This window comes from Camellia sinensis, chromosome 13 (genome assembly GCF_055761805.1).
Source record: "Camellia sinensis isolate YWXY chromosome 13, ASM5576180v1, whole genome shotgun sequence".
Lineage (NCBI taxonomy): Eukaryota > Viridiplantae > Streptophyta > Magnoliopsida > Ericales > Theaceae > Camellia > Camellia sinensis.
In genome coordinates this window covers 9,798,429-9,822,167 of record NC_138973.1, presented here as the reverse complement: position 1 = coordinate 9,822,167, position 23,739 = coordinate 9,798,429, and the positions used below count along the sequence as shown (strand labels likewise).

The 23,739-nt window shown below is 40.6% G+C and overlaps 1 protein-coding gene across 1 annotated transcript; it reads left to right on the top strand.

The window, feature by feature from the left end:
* Positions 1–7: 7 nt before the first annotated feature.
* On the top strand, positions 8–22,995 carry LOC114305142 (small ribosomal subunit protein mS47). The gene is given in 12 exon segments (XM_082900263.1): positions 8–121; positions 1,581–1,674; positions 1,677–1,726; positions 2,350–2,434; positions 9,824–9,909; positions 21,176–21,294; positions 21,520–21,580; positions 22,115–22,145; positions 22,148–22,216; positions 22,308–22,405; positions 22,727–22,768; positions 22,873–22,995. Coding segments are annotated over 12 exon segments (972 nt in total).
* The last annotated feature ends 744 nt before the right edge of the window (positions 22,996–23,739 follow it).

Below are 23,739 nucleotides of genomic sequence, written 5' to 3'. Positions count from 1 at the left end.
TGATCTAATGCAAGTGTTATTGTGTTTGGATTATAATCTACAATCTTCAATTTTGAAGGGTAATGGGAGGGCTTTCTGTTCCGGCGCAGATGTTGTTACCCTTTATCAGTTGCTTAATGAAGTGGGTACCCTTTTCATTTTTTTCATTCTTTGTGTGGATTCAGCATTGGAGACTTTTGGTTTTAAGGTATCAAGCTGTTAATGATTAATTTAGGCATTCTTTTAGTTATAGATTTAATGGTAGATTGTTAGAGTTGAAGAAAGAAGAGAGGAAGATGGGTAAGGCTGCAGCATTGGGTGTTTTGTGGACAATATAGATGGAACGAAAGTGAAGGGCTTTTGAGATTGTTGAATTACCCATCCATAGTTTTGAAAGGATCTTCCCTCTTGTTTGGTTGGGAGAGGACTGTTCATTTTGTTTTGTCTTTTGTTTAGTTCAAAGGAGAAATGCATTGGCCTGTCATGTGTAACCGATAGGTTCCAGGCTTTTCGGTGTATAAGGTCTGCACTTTCTGATGCCTTGTACATAATTTTGACTGTACAGGGTTCACACTTTTAGGTGCTCTGTACAGGTTCACCCCCTTCTGGTGGTTTGTCTATAAAAAAAACTTACAAAAGGTAGATTTTAATATAAAATTAAAGATTTAAGGAATCCAAGCTGATTCTTGTTTTTATTTTTTGAACACCCAAGCTGATTCTTGTTGTCACCAAGTATCATGGCACCAAAGGCTTAAGGAATATCTTCAACTTGGTAAGAATGGTTGAAGTGGATAAGACACCTTTAATGCTGTATGATTACTCTTATGAAAAATCTGACATGCAAAGGCATTTTTTCTACCATGATTGACAAAATTATTAGATTGGCTCGAGTTACCTCCTTGCTTGCTAGGGCTTTTAGATTATTTTCCTCCAGTAGACTGAAAGCCACGTGCCCCTAGTTCTATATTTGTCAGTTCTGTCACTACTAGTTCTGTGCCTACTAGTATTTCCATTTTGAATAAAGCCTTTTCATTTAGAATTGAATCCATTTTGTGTGTTATTCTTTCTGTGATTTTGACCACAATTAGGCTTTTTGATCCATGAAACTATTTGAGGTAGACTTGGACCATGAAGTTTAGTATGAGCTTCATGTCTCTGGAGAAGAGGAATAATATCATGATAAGAATAGGAGGTTTATGAAGAAGGGACGTTTGCTGCATTAATTGGAATTCTCTCTTTCACAGATTTGTCTATACACGTCTTTTTAGCCTCTCCAATCATCATGAGAAGAGGTAAGTCTGACTGCCAGCTAAGTAACCTCATCTGACGAGGTTTCGGTGATCCAGTTATGATGGAAACCACCAGACCATGTCCATGCTATAAAAGTTGGATTTTCAACTTCCCTTCGTCCTACAGGGTCAGCCTTTTTAATCACACAATGATAGCACGACTTGCATATCTTGGCTTTCAATTAGGGCAAGCATGTGGGTTCTCCATAACATATAATTAATATGGTTTATAATAGAATTATTATTATCTGTAAAATCAAGCATTCGATGGTGTTGGTTCTGATGGTGTTCCCAACCTTTAATTATGTGCAGGGAAGGTTGAAGAATGTAAATTTTTTTTTTCTCCAAAGATTGTATAAGTTCGTGTACCTTTTAGGAACATATCTGAAGCCACATGTGAGATTAATATTGTATACGTTTCTCTTCCTGGAATGTTCTGTGTGGTGACTGATAAAACCGTTTGTCCACTAACACAAACTACTAGATGCAATTGATTTTATTAAATATTGCTGATTTGATCTTTAGCTGAAGTTGAAATTTTAATGACATGAGCATTGAATATCAAAAAATTCAAATGAAATAATTTTATCATTATGCAGTATAACTTGCATTCTATCAAACAACCTTGCTATGCACTTATCATGGCTAGCAATAGTTTAATTTAAAGATTGTGTCTTATAATTACATGGAATAGAATTTTGTTGAGGATTTAGTCATTACAATAAACTCAACTCAACTCAACAGCGCCTTATTGTAACATTTTGGATTGTTCCAATGAATCCTATTTCCTGATTTTGCTTTGTGTAGGCTATATGCTGCCATGTCTTTTGTAACTCCACTTTAGTTTTTGTCTCTCTCTCTCGCCTGTAAAATAGCCCTCAATTTGGACTATTATCATCACTCTTCTTTACTAGTAAAGTTCTTTGCTTTGGATAGTGTTCTTTCTTTCTTCTCAAATTATTGCCATTTTCATTGTCTAATGTTTATTTTTGTGTTTTTTACATGTGCATCTCAATGTCCACATTTCCATCACACTTGTTAATGATTGTGTTATTGTTAACATTGTCTAATTGAATTGCAGGTCTTTGCTACTCCAGAAGCCCAAATGGGTTTCCATCCTGATGCAGGGGCCTCCTACTATCTCTCCCGTCTACCTGGTTATTTACGTAACTCATAATATAAAATAATAGAATGCTTCCTTGTTGTTAGTAATGGGCGCCCATGTGGCATGACCATTTGAACATAATTTGGATCTTATCCAAATAGGTTTTGAATTAAATTCAAACCTATTTAGGATAACCACTCAGGATATAGATATTATCAGTTTTAACTGATATGGATAAATAATAATAATATAATATATATCTGATATATGGTTATGGGTAACCAAGAGAGAAACAACGTAGGTTTTGTTTCAACCCATAAACTTACTCTCTCCCAAGAAACAACGATCAAGTCATTTGCACTGTGGTTTGTGTGGGTGATATTCACCATTGTAATATCACCCCACTGCTGGGTTTGATTGATTAGATTCTGGAAGCACGTGATTTATCCATGAGGTTTTAGATCGAATCAGGTATGATCTAAACATTTTATTCCGCTGCAAGTTTTGTGATCTCTGATTTACATTGGTATCAGAGCCTTTGATGGATATTTTCGTGTTTCCTTTAATCATGTGTTATTTTTACATGTGTATGTTTACAATATATACATGAATGTTTGTAAAAGAAAAAAAAATCTACTTTGATTAGATTAAGAGCATAAATATCTTTTTATGTTCATTAATGTCTTTTTTAAGACCATAAACGGTTTTATTTTGAAAAAAGGAGTCCGGCAGTATAAAAATCGGACCAGAAAACACCCGGGAAGGCGGCGCGTGTGATACACGCGCTGTATGACGCCTCCCAGCGGTGCCACGCGCCACCACGCGCAGCCACGCGCCACCACGCGCCGGATGCCCTGCTGACGCGCCTGCACGCGCCATCACGCGCGCGTCGGCGGCGCTGTCCACGCACGCGCGCCGTCCGCGCCCGCACGTGCGCCGTGTGCTGGAGCCGAGCGCCGAGCCGCGGCTGAGCCGCGCGCCGAGCCGCTCCTTGAGCCGACTCGCGCCGAGTTGCGTTGAGCGGAGCCGAGCCGAGCTTAGCCGTTTTTCCCGCCTGGCTTGGTTCTAAGGCTCTGTTTGTTTGTTTTTTAATTCTGAATTGCGTTAATTGGCCATAATTTATTCGTTATAGCTTTGTTTTAAGCATGGTTGGTACCCTTAGACTCAGAATTAATTTTTCTACATTCTGTAAAATTTTAGACTCAGAATTAATTTTTCTACATTCTGTAAAATTTTGAAAATTTTACGAAAATATGTAATATTTTTCCTGCGTTAATAATGTATTTTTTTTTGCTTTAAAATGCATCTGGTGTTGCATGATTATTTTTCTGGGGTTGAAATTTTTATTGTGGACTTCTGAAATGTTTTACTATCTACTGGTAATATTGTCTCAGTTTATCAGTTTCTGAATTTTTTATTTCTAATTTTATGTGTGTTTATTAGTTATTTAAAATTCCAGAATATTTCAGAAAAATTCCAGAAAATTTCAGGATGATGTACTTTAATTATGGCATAATCTGAATATTGAATACAACATTTTTTTTAGGTTTGTAATATGTTGTAATTAGAGGAGCATGATTATTTATTTATTTATTTATTAGAATTCCATTATTAAATGATATAGCATGAGTTATTTGTAAATTTACATTAAGATGCTATTGTATGGAATTTATCATGCTTTGTATATGCCATAGTCAGTGGGAGGTTATTCGGTTGAGAGAAATCTTTGTAGATTAACTCCCGAAAACCAATATTTTGCGCATAAATTAAACTAAATTTTGGATAATTGTCACTTGTGGCGCAAGAGATGATTACGAGCATAGCGGATTTTCGATCTTGAGACTTGTGTAATATTGTCACTATTTAATTTAGATTTTTGCGGCAAAATTATATTATGCTAATCAAATTAATCCCAATGCGAATTTCTCTCTAAATTGATTTAGCTTATGGAAGTTAATTTGGTTGACCTAGACTTAGTAGAGATGTTCAAATGTGAACAAACTAATCCCATTCTTTAGATGAGCAAAAGTCTTGGAGACTTTAGGTCAAACCTTAATTGAGCCAAAGTAAGGAAACATGACTCAAAGTCGCCGTGGCTTTGTTGCCTTGTTTGGCACAATAAAAACTAATGTGTGCGCTATAGTTAGCGGCACGCTACATAGTCTTGGTTGGCGAGTTTTGGAGTTATGAAATTAGTAAGCCCTCAATAGATCTGTCTATGATCTTGACTAATGAGCTGCGCGGATTGACTTTGTAATTTGATTTGTAAATAATATTACATCATTGGATGAAGTAACATTCAAGAGTCACGTCATCCAAGAAATGCGAGCTTAAATAAATTAGTCATTAAGTGTAAGACGAGTAGCCAGTATGAGCAGTGTTTTGCTCTCTACCCAATTATTGGGAGTGGATTGAGCGAAATTTCATGCACTATAATAGTGTGCGTAGAAATATCACGTGAAGTGAAAAGATCAGCGCTTAGAAGCTGCAAAATCTATTAACACTACGTGAAAAGATTAGCGCTTAGTGGCTACAAAATCTATTAGCATTGCCAACTTGTCTAAGTTTGGACACTTACTGTTTCCACACTTGAGTGTGAGACATGAGGAGGGGCTTCTTTGTATAATTCCTTAGCTAGGCTAACGTTTTGAATAACATTTACCACTAAGCGCAAACTTTGCAGCATAGTAATGAAAAGGTCAAGGCCGACAAGGTTGTAATGACTCTAAGAATTTGACGCATCGCTTATCAGAGCATTGTGTTGAATTAGACTCTTTAGCCTAATTCGCGCTTAAGTTACTTTGGAGCTGTCATAGTTGATAGCTTATTCTCTCCTTGTGGATAGTAGAATTAATTGCAAGTAACTATGAAGCGAGAAATAGATATGGCAAGAGGAGTATCGTCATCTTTCAACTAGATGCAGTAAAGTGTATGGAGAATAAAATTGACTTGAAGGTGCAGGGGATTAGCACTTACTAGTTAAATTTGCGACTTAGGCGCACTTGATATCTCCATGACATCCCTTTTATGATCTAGTGAATATGACTTTGTCGTGAGTCATTACCTAGTTGGGCCTAAGCCTTTAAAACTTGTCTTTGAGAACTCACACATTAAGATGATTGGAATTAGTTTATGACATTGGTCATGAACCAGTGGCATATTATACTTAATCACATTAATGAGATGATGACACGATGGTTTGAGTAGGCCTTCTCAGGCCCACTCGCTTATGACATCCTGCTCTCATGTAATGTGTAACTTTGTTCGCAATGGGTGCGCATAAGTAAGTAGGAAAGCCGTAGAAGGTCATTTGTATTTGCGCATTTAGTCCACTATGTTATTTGTGACTAGATATGTGTGAGGGTATGATAGTTAAGCCTCAATCTCGACACATTTATAGATTACGATACGCATCTGAGTCAAGACTATTTGATCTCCCATAAGTCAAAAGTTTTGAGACGATTTTTGACATTGCACATATGAGGTCGAGATCAATTAGATAACAGCTTTCATGTTTTTAGTTTTGACCAAGGTGGCGAGTATCTATTTGAGTTATTTTTTTAGAAAACTCTGTGAAGAGAGATGGATGCTTAGAAAATTGATTATTCCTAGTACTCAACAACACAATTGTGTAGTAGAGATAAGGAATTAAATATTGTTAATGTTAGGTGGATAATGGCGCAAAATATTTCCCAATTGAAAATTGCACTAGTTTGTTGCCTATATCCCTAACTAAGAGCCCTCCATATTAGATTTTACACTCCAATTTTGAGTAATAGGTTAGTGGAGAGCCATCTATGGGCGATCTATAACCGTTAAGCAGCTTATCTTTATGTTACTTCTCATAAGATTGTGAAGTTAAGACCTAGGGTTCTATAGCGCATTATTGTATGCTGTCTTGTAAACACAAAGGGTCGTGTGGCGCATTATTGTATGCGGTCATGCAAACCCTCCGGGTCATGTGCATATAGGTAAGCAGCTTTGTGGTAGTGTAACTAAGTCACATAAAGTTTTATTAGTAAAGGTGACGTGAATAGAGTTTTTGGAACTCTATAAGATGGAGAATTCCAAGCATAGCGCTCTATGTAGCCTAGTTGAGAATGGAAAGAAATTTCTAATATCCTAGGGACAGTGGGAGCGATGTGCCTACTAATGGATTACTCCATTAGAACAGAATACTCTACATTCTTAGTTGCGTGGTAGCAAATGTGAAAATTTTCCACGTCATCACTGGGTGATTGAGAGGGAAACATTCATGATTGCTCCGCAAGATGATAAAGAGCCTAGGATAATGCCAAAGGCTCTAGTCCCCTGTTTTTAGAAAGTGGATCAATGTTGCGCAGTTTAAGACAAAGTCTTTGAGGATTAACCATTTTTATAATTTGGTTGACTTTCCATTATGACGCAAAACTGTTATAAAGTTATGCGTAATTTGGATAGTCATTGTTGAGGCATAAGGCTCGCTAGATACCGAATGGTCGCACCATTGAGGAAAGTGTAGACCATGAGAAGACTTCCTCCTGGGGAGTGAGGTTATTTTGACTTAGGCTATGATTGACATAAGTTCGGAACATTGATTTGTGGACATTGTGACCCGATTTTTCATTAGAGAATTGGATAAGTAGATCCGTAAGGATTTACCTTCTGCTTTTATGGTGAAAAGTTAGGAGCGCAAAAGGTTGCTGGTTCCAATAAATCTTTTACAACCTAAAGCAGTTATCCAAACAGTGGTTCTTAGATTTCGTCAAGCCATGATAGGCCAACGATGATCAATGAAGACCACTAAGGCATGATCAATGGTCCAAAAGAAGTTTTTTCCTTACTTAGTCATTATGAGCCAGGAATTTATAAGGTTGTCGCCACCTAGGGTGGGCAGTCCTCTATTTTAGATATGATGGACATGGGTGATGCAATTTATATGCTCGGATGTACGATCCTTAGGGATTGTTTTAGGAAAATTCTCGGTCTGTCTTCGATGACTTACATAGAGAATATCTTAGAATGATTCTAGATGCAAAATTGCAAATCCATTGACTTACCTATCGGTAAAAGCCAGAGCCTTAGCTATTGAGTGAATCCTCAGATTGTCTTTGGGAGAAACAGATGACCTATATTCCTTGATCTTTTCTTTGTTGTGGGAGCCTAAAGTACGCTATGTGGGCGTATTCGGCATGATAAGTGTTATCTTTGATAAATGGTTAACTGAGTTGTTCAGACTTTGAACTTGCTCATTAGACTGTGGATAAAATGCTTTATTAGAAGCATATTAATTTGCTCATTGTAAAATTCAATGCGCTGGTTGGGCGCATCTGCGCTAGTTGGGCGCATTAAGAATGAACGCAAATTGGTCACCAAAAATATCTTTAGAGAGGTTATTGCGCAAGAGGTAGTGATCTTAAATCATTTCATGTGAGGCGCACATGGTGGATTCCGTTGTATATACTTATCGCAAGAGGTGCTGATAAGGCTTATGTTTGGAATCTATAATTGCGCAAGTTGTGGTCAATTTTTTTTAAAATCGATCACTTATTTTGAGATGATGGGATGTTGACACTATTACGGTTTGTGTCATAATGATTAGCAAATGATGATGTCAGCAGGCAAGATTGGCTCACTCACACGAGCAATCGCCCTTGACGCTTGGGAGCGAGCAAGGATGAGACTGGTGGTTTATTTTATTTGGAGCCAAGAGAGGCTTAAATCATCCACTATGTATGTCGCCTTGGTTATAACCAAGATGAGGTCGTGTTAAGGACCAAACATGGATGTTAGTACCCACTTTCCATGTTGTGCCTGTTATGATTAGCCAGATACGAGATCTCATTTGGCGCCTAGAGGCGAGCAAATAGAGAATTCGGGTTAGGCGCTAGAAAGCGACTAGACTAATATCTGTACGGTGTATCGAGTATGACATCACTCTTTATGGAAGAGTTACTCCACCGTAACATGTATTCATACTATATGTGCTTGGCGACCGAGTAATGAGGTGAGAGAATGGATCCCTGCTTCCTCACCGTGTGAGTCTTACGTGTCATTATTGATATGACTTTCATTTATGTACCCTTTTGTGACTTTTGACTATGTCATAAGGTAAGGGGTTGATGTTCTGCTACTTTGGAATGTTGCCTGCGGTCATGCATGATTCGACCTTAAGGGACATCACTGGGAAGGCGGTCAATCCTAAACTAAATGGCATGAGTGCAAAGGGAAGATCATCTAGTATTATACCACTGTTGTATATTCACTGCCGGCAACTCACATCGCTCTGTATGAGAGGCGAATTGAGTGTGAATATATTGCAAGAATTGAGAGGGTCAAACATGCTCTTTTTTGAGGGATTAGAGATGTTTTTTGGACCGGTGTAATTAGATGGGTCTGGGGTATATGAGACACTATTTCTGTTCTTTTTGGGTTGATGTCTCTATGCTGGCTCATTTTGAGTTTCTAGTATAGAGCTCCCACATACAGGTGTTCTCAGCAGTCGCACGGTGCAGTGGTTAGTATGAGATTGTTTATTTTTGGGAGATTGAGACAGAGATGTGGCAGTGTCATGCCAACTCATGTGCGAGTGGGAGATGTTAGTAATGGGCGCCCATGTGGCATGACCATTTGAACATAATTTGGATCTTATCCAAATAGGTTTTGAATTAAATTCAAACCTATTTAGGATAACCACTCAGGATATAGATATTATCAGTTTTAACTGATATGGATAAATAATAATAATATAATATATATCTGATATATGGTTATGGGTAACCAAGAGAGAAACAACGTAGGTTTTGTTTCAACCCATAAACTTACTCTCTCCCAAGAAACAACGATCAAGTCATTTGCACTGTGGTTTGTGTGGGTGATATTCACCATTGTAATATCACCCCACTGCTGGGTTTGATTGATTAGATTCTGGAAGCACGTGATTTATCCATGAGGTTTTAGATCGAATCAGGTATGATCTAAACATTTTATTCCGCTGCAAGTTTTGTGATCTCTGATTTACACTTGTCACTTAGGTTTAAATCAGTTATTATACCCAATATTTGGTTGCAACTATGTCTTATGAAATTGTCTTGTGTTGGAAAGATGCACCCTCTTTCTAGCTATATAAATCTTGTTTCCATTATCTATAACACCTCTTAGCATTATGATTTGTATGTGAACCCTATATATGAACATTTTTAAGGATTAGGCTTGAAAAACTGCTACTTTTGCTATTTATAAAAATACTCTTAAATGATGATTCTAAGAACTATTTCCAGCTTTTTATTATACAGATTTCTTTTCCTTGATATTATAATATCTTTTTATACATGCGTATATATCTCTTGTATATATATATATGTAGGTAATTTTTATTATAGATTGCCAAGTTGAGTTAAATTCTTTCTTATATAAATGCAGAAAATTATTTGCAAAATTTAAAATCCTTTTATTTTTTTTACCTTTACAGGGGAATACTTGGCTCTAACAGGGGAAAAACTTAATGGAGCGGAAATGATCGCCTGTGGCCTTGCTACACATTATTCACTGAATGCAGTTTGTTCTCAGTTCCTTTTTCTTCACCGAGTGTATTCATGCTTTATTTCAATGTGTAAGTAGCTGTGTGGGTGAAAATCTGACCACACTGCCCGTTTAGTGATCAGCTGGAGAGCACAGGCAGAATAGATGGCTTTAGCAACCTGTAACAGAAAGAAAAAGCTCCGGCGGTGGTTCTTCCACCCGGAGGCACTCCGACGATCAAGTCAGTATATCTCTCAAAGATAATCAAGTGCTAAACTGAATACTCAAAACATAAATTGCATACCTTAGACCCATGGGGGTGCCTCTCTTTTATAATATACTCAATCCAAGTCCCAATAGAAGTATGACTTCTATGAACTTCATATCAATGTTTACTTTGGATTCTTTAAGAGATAAAGATAAACTCCCTAAGAGCTTTATCCTTATCTTGGTTAAGTCCCCTCTCCGTCTTAAGACTCTTGTCCTTTATCTCGGATTCCGATATCTTCGGAGATAACCTCGGCTTCTACGAAATTATCTCGGCTCAACTACCAGGACACGTGACACCTCGGCTTACACGTCGGCGTCACCATGCCACGTGTTGGTATTCAGAAAATACATCCCCACAACTGCCCCCTAGGTTCTATTACCTCGGCATTCTGAGGTGATGGAACCTATTCCGATATTTTATTACTTCTTTTCTGAGTAGTGGCTCAAAAACTGATTAGCCAAGATTATCCACTTTCAGCCGATGTGTTCTCTTCGGAGAACAAGGCTTCGATCGTACTCTCCCACGCGCATGAGCTGTCATGCATATCTAACCGTTCCTTTCACGTGTTTTGTCTTCATTGGAGCGTGTCGGTGATGCGCCTGAAAGCTATCTGTTCGTTCGTCTGCGCCGTCTGACGCGTGCGTTGCTCTAGGCGTAATAATTGCCCTATTTTTGCCGCCGTTTCACGTTTTTGACAAAACTTTTCCTTTGCCTCTATTTTTCCTTCACTTTTTCATTCTTTCTTCTTGCTCTTTCTCTCTCTGAAAGCTCTTTCTTCGTCGAATCTGCCACTGCTTCGATCTCTCTTCTGGAACTGCTCTTAATCCCTCATTCTTGCGAAGCCTTCTTCGCTGTTGCAACCGGTTTCTGAGCTCGGCGAACATTGCCCCGGCTTCATTTGTTCCGGTAAGATTCATTCCCTTCAATGTTAATTTCTCTTTATGTGCTTTTGTCTGCCTGTTGCCATTACTGATCTTGTTCGAAGCCTTGGATTTATTTGTTCCTTGAATTGTGGCTACACCTTGAACTTCTATACTTTTTCACCATTCTTCTTGCCGCTGTTCTTGATTTTTTTTTACTTCTGTATCTCTATTGTTTCTGAGAGCTATACCTTTATTCTTGAATCTGAAACTTCGTCTTTGTTTTCTGTTTTTCGTATCTGTCCTAGATCTGTGCCTTTGATCTTTATCTTCATAGCTCATAGATTTGGAATTTGTCTGTAGAACCTTTAATCTTTAGGGAAAACTAAAAAACGCCCATCTTCTGAAATACATTTCTCTTAGCTTAAGCCGACATAATGGGTATGTGGAGGCATAGGGTAAATACCCCAACAAAACTAGAATACTTTAGGCAGGAATTCTCTATCCCAGCCGATGTTCATCTTAAACTAGCTGGGGACGGTGATACCATCATGCCCACAGACCATACGATGCCCTTCCCTATAGTAGCTTTTACCGAATGTGGACTTCGGCTTCCACTTGATCCCCTGTTTCGCGAAGTTCTTCATTTCTACAGGCTGAACCCCATGCAACTTACTATCAACTCTTATAGGGTGATTAACGGTATTATAGCTTTAGCTAGGCAAGAGAACCTTAGAATTACCCTGGCCGACCTTCAATACTGCTATACCATGTGCCCTCTTGACCTGAAGGATAGGGGTTTCGTTTATTACCTTAAGCCGAGATCTACTCAGTACAAAATTGTAGCCGACCTCCCAGACTCCAACAAGGGGGCTGGAGATGATTTTGTCATTGCTTCTGGAAATTGGGAATTTGGCCCAGATGAAGATGTCCACCTCTACCCTCTACCTCGAACAGTTACAGAGGGCAAGAGTAAGAGCCCTGAGTCAACACTTAGTTGTTTTTATTTAAGTCCTTAATACTTTCTGTTTCTGACGTCTATTTCTTTGTTCTGCAGATCTTCATCAGCCACCAAAAAACTTTCGTCAATCCTTCTTCCCAGGAACAGATCTGAAAAAACTCCTTGGCCTTCCAATCCATAAACGAAAAGCCTCACTATTACTAAACTTCATCCCTACACATAAATCCACTTTACCCGACGTCCCAAGAAAAAGGAAGAAGAGCCTTTCCCCGCCTACTGCCACAACTCACACCGCTTCAACATCACGAACAGACCAAGAGTCTACATCTGACCCTGTCGATCTTCCATCGACTTCGGCCCCCTACTTAATACCAATCCCAGAACGCAAACGTCGACGAAGACTTGTAAAAACTGCCGAGATGGTTCGTTCAAGGCCCGTCGTTCAAGATCTTCTCGCCGACCTTCCAACCGACGCCGATGCTGTTCCTTCCCAATCAATGCTCCCACCAAAGCCAAAGAGAGTTAAAAAGGCTCAGCCCAAGGCCAAGGCTACAGATGCCGAGGCTGAGGATGTTTTGCCGATTTCTAAACTGGCAGAAAGCAAAAAATCAGCCTCTACTTCCACCAAGAGGTCTGCTGAGGGCCAACCCTCAGGGTCTACACAATCAAAGAAGGTGAGGTCATCGTCCGCGACGACCTCGGCTTCAAAGAAGCCCGACGTCCCCTGGGCCCCTGATCTATCCCTGGAGGATAGGCCCATTATGGCTAGTGAAAGTGCCGACGATATTAACGTTGGTGTCACCCTCAGCACTGCTCTTCTCCTTCCGAATGACTTGGAGCGAAATGCTAAGCTTAGTGAGTATGAGAATTACGCTCTCATGCTCCAACACTCCGTTCAAGTATGTATTTCTGTTTGTACTTGTGATTTTTTCTTCCGTTTTTTACTAAGAGTATTGTCTAACACTTCTGTTTTTCTGCAGGCCATTCAGCATGCCCATTCATTTTCAATGCAATCTTTTGAAAATCGTCAAAGGTTGGTTGATATGAAAAGGGAAGCATCTTCCATGAAGAGAGAGATAAAGTCCCTTGAAGCAGAAATGAAAAAACTGGAGGATCAAGCCGAGGCTGCAACTAAAGCTCAAACTTTAGCTCTTGAGAAGGCCGAATCTGCTGAGGCCGTTAAAAAAGTTGCTGAGGCTGAGAAAAGAGAGGTCGAGGTTCAGAAGGCCCAAGCGGAGAAAGAACTCCAGCAAGCTCTGGCCACCAAAGAGGCCGAAGTCAAAGAGGCCGATGAAAAGGCCTACGCCCAAGGTATGGCCGACGTCGCAGAAGATTATAAGCTTCAAGTCAGGCAGGCATGCAACAGGGGATTTTCCCTAGGTTGGATGTCCCTGATAAAGAAGCTTGATCTCCCTGTTGACTCGCCCCTTCGGAATGCTGATGCCATCCCCTTGCCATTTCCTCCACCTCCACCTGAAGGCGAATCAGAATCTGATGCTGATGCCGAGGATGAAGATAAGGAGGTCAATGAAGAAGCCTTGGTGAGAAAACCCAAGGATGCCGTCGAAGCCAAGTCCCCTCCTCCTGCAGAGCAGGTTATGGACTTAACCTTGGATGAGGAGGGTGATGAGGCCGAGGAGGCAACTAAGGAAACTGCCACTGGGCAGCTATCGTCCAATCTTCTCTTGATAGAAAGAAGTGTTGAGGAATCATTAGCAGAGATTGATGCCGAGATACAAACGGAAAAAGTGGCCGACGAGGTTCCACCAGAATTGTCCGAGGTCCCAGTCCCTGCGGTGGCTAATAGTGAAGAATCTTGAGAAAATTGTCTTTTGTACTTTTTCCTTCTTTTTCTGTACTTTGCACTTTTGTACTCTTTTAATTTTTGGACAATGTAAAACTTCTTCTTATGGCCGACGCGGTTTTTTCAATATGTAATTGCAACTGTTCTTTTCTATGGATGTTTTAATCTTGTGATGTTCTGTTGACCGCTTTCTGCATAGTCTTGTATTTAGAATTTTTTTGCATGCTTCTTCATGTTGCTTCCTTTGTGTAATCTTCTCGGGGCTACATACCTCGGGTATAACTACAAAACTTTTACTTCGGCAAGCTACTAACCTGCAAACTTTTCATAAATTTCAACAAGTATAGAACATATATTTCGGAATGCAAACTTTGCAAGCTTCTTCTCAAGTTTCAACAAGTATTAAATGGTAATCTTAGTCTAACCTACTTGTAAATTGCTACAAATTTCAACAAGTAGTGAACAATATACTTAGCCTTTACTTTAACCTGTAACTTTCTGTATACCTCAGCGGGTGATCATATGTCGGCTTAACATAAACTTGTAAATTGTTACAAATTTCAACAAGTGTTAAGCATCTTCCCTAGGGTTTAAGCAACCCACATATTGCTATGAGAACTTAAGCAATAACCTCGGCTTATCTTCAACTTGTAAATTGCTACAAATTTCAACAAGTGAAGATAAGGAATCAGCTTAATTCCAACTTGTAAATTGCTACAAATTTCAACAAGTGAATTAAGGAATAATCTCGGCTTAACTTCAACTTGTAAATTGCTACAAATTTCAACAAGTGAAGATAAGGAATCAGCTTAATTCCAACTTGTAAATTGCTACAAATTTCAACAAGTGAATTAAGGAATAATCTCGGCTTAACTTCAACTTGTAAATTGCTACAAATTTCAACAAGTGAAGATAAGGAATCAGCTTAATTCCAACTTGTAAATTGCTACAAATTTCAACAAGTGAATTAAGGAATAATCCCGGCTTAGCTTTGCTTGAGTTTGACTTGGGTTTACATTAATTATGTCTTCAATAAACATCAATGCATAACTTTATCAATCATACATGTTGAAAGGATTCTGAAAAGACTTTATTGACGATATCGGCCAAACAATGATGTATATCTAATGATAGAAAAATTTCAAATTACAAGTATTCCAAGGTCTAGGCAATGCTTTGCCCTCATTGTCCTCAAGCCGATAAGCTCCATTGCCTAATACTGAAGTAATTCTGTTGGGTCCTTCCCAGTTTGGGCCAAGCTTGCCTTCCCTGGGATCCTTCTTGTTCCCGACGACTTTTCTTAGGACTAGGTCGCCAACTTGAAAATCTCTTGGATTAACCTTCTTGTTGTAAGCTCTGGCAAGCTGTTGCTGGTATACTGCGAGCTGAATTGCAGCTTTCTCTCTTCGTTTTTCCAACAAATCCAGGTCTCGGGCTAAGAGTATGTCATTGGTGCCATTCTCTACTCCCTGGGTTCTGATCCCTGGGATGCCGATCTCCAATGGGATGACTGCTTCTGTGCCATAGGCCATGGCAAAGGGGGATTCTCCTGTTGATCTTCTCGGCGTAGTCCGATATGCCCAAAGTACGTTGGGCAACTCGTCCACCCACTTTCCTTTTGCTGCCTGCAGCCTCTTCTTTATTCCATCTAGGATTACTTTGTTGGATGCCTCTGCTTGCCCATTGCTTTGAGGAAAACTTGGTGTTGAGAAATAATTCTTGATCTTGAATTTTGCACAAAAGTTTTTGATAAGTTTGCTGTCGAACTGTGTTCCGTTGTCGGCAACTGTTGCTCTTGGAATCCCAAATCTGGTGATTATGTTTCTCCATATAAAATTCTTGACGTCCACATCTCGGATTTTGGCAAGAGGTTCTACCTCTATCCATTTTGTAAAGTAGTCTGTTGCTACCAGCAAGTATTTTCTCTGCCCAGTTGCCTGGGGAAGTTGTCCAACCAGATCCATGCCCCATTGGGCAAACGGCCAAGGGCTGGATACTGGGTTCAGGTCGGCAGCTGGCTGATGTATCAAAGGTGCAAACCTTTGACATTGTTCACACTTCTTTACATAGGCTTCGGCATCCTTTTGCATGTAGGGCCACCAATACCCCTGGGTAATGGCCCTGTGGGCTAACGATCTGCCCCCAGCATGGCTTCCACAAATTCCTTCATGAATCTCGTAAAGAAAATCTTCAACCTGCAAAGGGTGTACGCACCTTAAAAGTGGTCCAGTGAAGGACCTCCTGTAGAGATGGCCTTCTGCTGTTAGACTGAATCTAGCCGATTTCAGTCTAATTTTATGTGCTTCTTTATGGTCTTCTGGCAACTTCCCCTCTTTTAGGAATGCAATGATTGCATCCATCCAGCTTGGTCCCAAGCCCACGCACATTGCTTCTTGTTCGGTGCTCTGTTTATCTATGCTCGGGGCCGACATGTAGTCGATCATAATTGTCCTTGTTTTTTCAGTTTGAATTGAACTGGCCAGGTTGGCTAACGCGTCGGCGTGGGTGTTGTCATCTCGGCTAACTTGGAGTAATCTGCAGTTCTGGAATAGGGCTGCCAATCTGATGACTTCCTTTGCATATGCCGACATTCTTTCGTCCCTGGCTGTAAATTCTCCTGTTGACTGGTTAACAATGAGTTGTGAATCACAAAAAACAATTACCTCATCTGCTTCTGCTGCTGCTGCCAGTTTTAGCCCTGCAATTAATGCTTCGTATTCTGCTTCATTGTTTGAGGCTTTGAACCCCAAACGGATGGACTGTTCTACTATTTCTCCATCTGGAGATATCAGCAGTACTCCTGCCCCTGCTCCCTGGCGGTTTGAACTGCCGTCGACGAATAGTCTGAATGAATCCCCGATGTAGATGCTACAGGGTCTGAGCTTCTCCTTCTCTTGCTTTTTTGGTTGGGATTCCTTTTGCTTATTGGGACAATGCTCATCTTGGCTCGGCGGAGCCCGATATGCGATGGCTTCAGGTGTGAGTTCTGCGACGAAGTCGGCCAACACTTGGCCCTTTATGGCTGTTCTCGGCCTAAACTCCAGGTCAAATTGGCCCAGAGTTACTGCCCATTTTGCTATCCTTCCTGTTAAGTCTCCTTGTTGTAACAAGGACTTTAGTGGGTGCTCTGTTAGAACCACAATCTTGTGTGCCTGAAAGTAATGGCTCAACTTTTTTGAAGCCATTACTAAGGCCAGCATTAATTTTTCCAGTGGTAGGTATCTTGTTTCTGCGTCAGCCAAAGTCTTACTTACATAATAGACAGCCTTCTGCTCCCCTTTTTCCTCTCGGATTAGCACTGCACTGACTGCGTGTTCAGAGACTACTAAGTACAAAAACAATTCCTCCCCTGGAACTGGGTTAGAAAGGACCGGGGTTGTGGTCAAGTACTTTTTTAGGTCGGCTAAGGCAGCTTCATATTCTTCTGTCCATAGGAAGTCTGTGGCTTTTTTCACCAGGTTAAAGAAGGGTCTGCACTTGTCTGAGCTTTTGCTGATGAATCTGTTTAGGGCTGCGGCCCTTCCAGTAAGCACTTGAACTTGCTTTGCCGATGTCGGGCTTTGTAGTTCCAGGATGGCCTTGATTTGGTCTGGGCTAGCCTCAATGCCCTTTCTTGTTACCAGATATCCTAGAAATTTACCTGACCCAACTCCAAAGGCACACTTCGAGGCGTTGAGTCGGAGCCGATATCTTTTGAGTATGTCAAAGACCTCTTTTAGGTCGGCAAGATGACCTTTTGATTCCTTGGTCTTTACGACCATGTCATCGATGTAAACTTCTACTGTTTTGCCAATCAGGTGTTTAAACATCTTTGTCACTAACCTCTGATAGGTTGCTCCTGCGTTTTTCAGCCCAAAAGGCATTACCTTGTAACAGTACAGGTCTTTCGGGGTGATGAACGCGGTCTTCTCCTCATCTGGAGGGTACATAGCAATCTGGTGGTATCCTCTGTATGCATCTAAAAAACTCATCCTTTCATGTCCCGAAGTGGCGTCTACCAGTTGGTCGATTTTGGGCAGAGGAAAGCTGTCTTTGGGGCAAGCTTTGTTGAGGCTGGTAAAGTCTACACAAACCCTCCACTTGCCATTCTTCTTTTTTACTACTACTGTGTTGGACAGCCATGTTGGGTACTGAACTTCTCGGATGGCCCTGGCTTTAAGGAGTCTGTCTACCTCTTCCTCTACTGCTTCAACGTGCATCAACGTCGGCCTTCTGGCTCGTTGAATCACAGGTTTTGCCGATCTGTCGACATTCAGACTGTGGCAAGTGACCTCGGGGTCAATGCCAGGCATTTCATAAGGTGTCCAGGCGAACGCCTCTATGTTTGCCCTTAAAAAATCTTCCAGTTCTTTTTCCTCTTCTCTAGCTAAGCCTGAGCCGAGAAGAAAAAATCGTTCTTCGTCGCCCTCCTGGACGAGGATTTTCTTTAGCGCCTCTTCGCTTTTCTCGGCTGGTTCTTTGCCGACATCTTCCAAGACTTCTATGGCTTCATCTTCGATTTCGACTTTCCCTGGTTCTCGTATGCTGCAGGTGGACTTCATTGCCGCCATGGAGCAATTTTTTGCCTGCAGTTGATCTCCTCTGATCTCCTCAATCCCATGCTCTGTTGGGAACCGAAGTAGTTGATGCAACGTTGAGGGAACTGCCCCCATTGCATGCAACCACGGCCTTCCCAAGATGATGTTGTATGGTGAGGGTGTGTCAATTACCAGAAATTCCGTCTTGACCTTCTTAGTGCCGGCTTGTACTTCCAAGCTTGTTGCGCCCAGTGGCCACGTCGGCGTTCCATTAAAGCCGACCATCGGGCCGCCGGATTGTTCTAAGTCATCAGGGTGAAGGCCCAGCTCCTTGTAACATCTGACGTACATGATGTCACAAGAGCTGCCTTGATCTATTAAGATGCGTTTCACTTGGAATTCCCCAACCTGGAGGGATACTACCAAGGCATCATTATGCGGATGTTGGACCAATTCCAGGTCGGCTTCAATAAAGGCTATGATCGGCCCTTGGCATTCTTCTGGCCGATGTCTTTTTTCCCCGACTTGGTAGACATGCTGTAAATGTCTTACCCTCTGGGTCTCCCCTCTGACTTCGTTTTCGTTGACCCTTGAGTGGATCACATTAACCACCCTCGGTCCTCCTGCTTGTGGTAGTTGTGCTGGGGGTGGGGGTGCTGCTGGTGCTTGTGGCAACCTTGCCTGTTCTTCCCTGGTCCTGGCTTCATCGACCAGGTCCCTCAGAAGGCCTTGTCTTACCAGGTCCTCCAAGTGTGCTTTCAAGGCTCTGCATCCTTGAGTTGGGTGCCCTTCTTCATTGTGGTAGGCACAACGCCTACCAACGTTCCTTCCCATGAATTCCCCTGGTGCTCTTGCCGGAGCCCTGAAATATGGTTGGTTTCGAATCTGATCTAAGACTTTATGGGTTGGGATTCGGAATACCGTTGTTACCACCTGTTTACTCCTCAACTCTGTTTCTTGTTTGGTCGGTCCATTGTTGCCTCGGCCTCGCTTCGGCGAGCCGTTTCCCTTTTCTTGCTTTACCTCTTTGTTTCCCGATGTATCTTCTTCGGCCCTGGCGTATTTCTCAATTCTTGCCATGAGTTCTTCCATGCTTTTTGGTAATGTTTTTGCCAGAGACTTCCGTAATGGGCAGTTATCTTTCAGGCCGTTCTTGAAAGACACGACTGCTACCTCCTGGTTGCATTCGGGTATTCGGTTGAACACCTCGTAGTACCTCTTCGCATAGGCCCTAAGGCCTTCTTCCTTGGTGATTCTTAGAGCCATCAAAGCATCAACCCTCAGGGGTTGCAGCTTGTTGGTTACGAACCTGGCTACAAACATCTCGGCCAGGCCCTCCCATGTCTTTATGCTTCCTTTTGGTAATTTATGGAACCAATCGGATGCAATTTCCCCAAAGGATGAGGGGAATACTTTGCAGAGCAACGGCTCGTTTCCGCTATATAATGCCATTGAATTTAGGTATAGCCCAACATGAAAGTTTGGATCTGACTTACCATCATAGATTTGAAACCTCGGCATACTGAATCTCTTGGGTGGTTCGAATTTGTCCAGTTCCACCGAGAAGGCTGTCTTCGGTTTTACTGGGGAGTTTACCTCGGCTTCTGCATTCTACTGCCTCCTCTTGAGGTAGTCCCTTAGGTCTTCTTTGCTCCTCCCCGGAGCTCGGCTGTCTTTAGATTTTAGTCTTTTTGGTACACTGCTTTCGGCCTCGTGGTGGGTCCGTTTGGATCTTTCTTCATGGGTTTCGTCAAAGTGGAGTACCTGCCCCTGAACATGTCGATGCTCTTTGGGCTCCGGATTCTTCATGTGGTGCGTCCTTCGGGACTCTTCTTGCCTCGGCTTTTCCCGTCCGACTTCCCTGGAAGGCCGGTGAGAATGCCTTCCGCTCCTGGTATGCTGAGGGACCTCGGGGATTGTTTTTTTTCCACCCTTTTGGGTGTTGGTTGCTGGCATCGGCGTATCTTGCAGCGGGTATGGTGGCTGCATAACATTATTCTGCATCATGAAGTTGACGACTGACTGAAGGTCTGCCAACTTGTTCGCCAATTCTTTTACTTCCTCATCCCTCCGTAGGCACCTGTCCCTCCATACCTGGAGGTTATCTTCATTGTAGTACTTTCCTTGGTTTGTTCTTTTTGACGTGTCACCTTCCGGGATGGCGTCGTTCTCTCTGTGACCCTGGTCACGGGTTTCTGCATTGTGGTTGTCTCCTTCAATATCAAGGTCAATTGGTCTGCCACTCCTAGTGGGAGCGTCATCTCCAATATTTTCCTGTTGTCCGTTACTGGCCATCTATTCTTCCTTCGTTCCCACAGACGGCGCCAAATTGTGTGGGTGAAAATCTGACCACACTGCCCGTTTAGTGATCAGCTGGAGAGCACAGGCAGAATAGATGGCTTTAGCAACTTGTAACAGAAAGAAAAAGCTCCGGCGGTGGTTCTTCCACCCGGGGGCACTCCGACGATCAAGTCAGTATATCTCTCAAAGATAATCAAGTGCTAAACTGAATACTCAAAACATAAATTGCATACCTTAGACCCATGGGGGTGCCTCTCTTTTATAATATACTCAATCCAAGTCCCAATAGAAGTATGACTTCTATGAACTTCATATCAATGTTTACTTTGGATTCTTTAAGAGATAAAGATAAACTCCCTAAGAGCTTTATCCTTATCTTGGTTAAGTCCTCTCTCCGTCTTAAGACTCTTGTCCTTTATCTTGGATTCCAATATCTTCGGAGATAACCTCGGCTTCTACGAAATTATCTCGGCTCAACTACCAGGACACGTGGCACCTCGGCTTACACGTCGGCGTCACCATGCCACGTGTTGGTATTCAGAAAATACATCCCCACAGTAGCTTTTAGTAATTCACTCTTCGTAACAGAGACTAGCTTCGGTTGAAGAACGCCTCGGTAAATTGATCAAAGATGATCCTTCTGTCATTGAGGGTTCTCTTGCACAATATGGTGACCACTACCCCGACAAGAGGAGTATTCTCCATAAGTAATGTTCGATCTTATATTTTCTTGGTTCTTCCATCTTTTGTTTCTATTTTTATATCTCCATATTGCTTTTGAATTTGTCTCTTAAAATTCACATATATTGGGGAAACCCAAATTTTCAACCAAAAAAAAAAATTATGTTTGTTATTATGTTCTTCTTTTATCTTGGTCCATACTGCTAGCTTAGTTTGTTTCTATCCTTTTCCCCTCCCCTTTTTTGGCTCAGGATTGAAGCAGTTGATAAATGTTTCAACCAAGATACTGTTGAAGAAATTATTGATGCTCTGGTAAGCTTGATATTATATTACTTTCTTTTTTCCTTTTAGTTTGATTGAAAATATAAGACTTGGAATCCATACCTATGTTACATGGACTTGGATACAAGTGCTGGGTGCAAATATGTATCCAAGTGTCAGATTCATCTAATTCCTATGTTCATGGACACGAGATATGACCAATATTCATATTTTATTTTATAGGATAAAATAGTATTTACAAGGTGACAAAGCATTTCATGCTGCATAATGCGAGAGTTATATGCATGGTTATATGGAATACTTGAATTGTTAGATATGTTTGTCAGACACATCTCATACTCCATGCGTCAACTGTCTAATATGGGTATTGTTTTTACACATTTAGAAAAGTCTATGTAAAATAGGATTAGATATATTCCAACAAGAGATAGTCTCTTTTTCAGACATACAGACATCCACATCTGCACACACGCAAAGGGCTACGTAATGGATTTTATTTTTCAGAGTAATTTAATTTTTTTGTTGGTAGAATTATTTTTGGGAAGATGACAGTAATTTGTGTAGCTAAATGACGCGGTAGAGTCTCATGATGAATGGAGTACAAAGCCCTCAAGAAACTGAAAGAGGCATCCCAGTTGAGTTTAAAAGTAACTCTACAATCTTTGAGTTCCTAATCCTTGCATTCCAACGGATTCTGCTTGGATTGCTTCTTTTTACCTATTATTTGACTTACAGTTTCTCTTCTCCAATTAGATATGAGAAGGTAGGTTTCAATCTCTGGACCGTTGTCTTGTTCGTGAGTATCGTTTGTCCTTGAATTGGATCACCAAACAGGTCTCTAATGATTTCTGTAAGGTATGGGTTTTTGTGATGTCTTATGTAGATTACATTTTGGACACTTCCTTCTCAGGTGTTGTTTTCTAATTACTTTTTTTAGTAGTTATTTTGGTTTTCTAGAATTTTAAAAAAATATATAAAAAAAAGAAAATAAAAGTAAGGGATTGTGTTTGATAATTGTTAAAAATAACTTTTTTTCCCTGTTTTTCTTTTTATATGGAGAAGGCATCACAAACAAACAAAACAAACTCGTTTTTACTTTTTTCACCAAAAAATTGCTTATTTAGTTCTCCCCGAACAAGGCAGTAGATTCATGTGTGTTTCCATCAACTTGTACAGGGTGTTCGTGCACGACTGGTTGATAAGGATTTTGCTCCAAAGGTACCCTCATAATCTTTATCTTCATTGCACCATCTACTTGGAATTTAATCTTCATTTTGTTTTCAAAATAAGTCGCTGATCGGTTTATAATTATAAATTTGCAGTGGGAGCCTTCAAGTTTAGGAGAAGTGACCAAGGGCATGGTTGACTACTATTTCGCTCCCCTGGATGAATCTGAGCCTGAATTGGACTTGCCCACAACATTGAGAGAACCGTCCGTTTCATAGAGTTCCCACCATATTTTCGACAAGGGGAACTTTCAAATTTTGGAATTGTCATAGGCATAAGTAGTCGGTTCAATTGAAACCACTCAACTTTGATTTTTTTTTAGAATTATGTAGTATTATATAAAATTTTTGAGAGGTTGTCATAAATTGACACTATTAAAATTGTTCAAAAAAATATATTTATCAACAAAAAAAATGTTTAAAAAATAATTAATTTTATGTTTTATCATAATTTTATACTATTTTTTTGTTTAGCACGCATAACTATTAATAATTCAATATGAATATGAATCCAAATATGAATGAGATTTATGGATATCATTACAATAATCATTGTGTATATCACATATTAGATATTATGTAAAAATATGACGAGTGTAACCTTATTAGCATAACAGAAATGCGTCGTAGCTCGAATTCTTGAGGCTCGAGTGGCCTGAAAAGTGAAATTTTCTCTCATTTCTATTTGTTTCCTCTCCTCTCCTCTCTATCTCTATTCTTCGGAACAAAAAAAAAAACATTCAAAACACTCTCATTCAACAGATTTAGGTTTGATTTTGAACTGGTTTGGGTTTAATTTTGTCTGATTTGGGTTTAATCATGCCTATGAACTATGCATATATCACTACAAGAAAAAGCGTTTTTGGCGACTAAAAATTCATTTTTCGTCGCTGAAAGTTGTATAATTGGCGACTAAAATGGATTTAGTCGCCAAAATTGAACCCTTTTGCCGACTAAAATAGT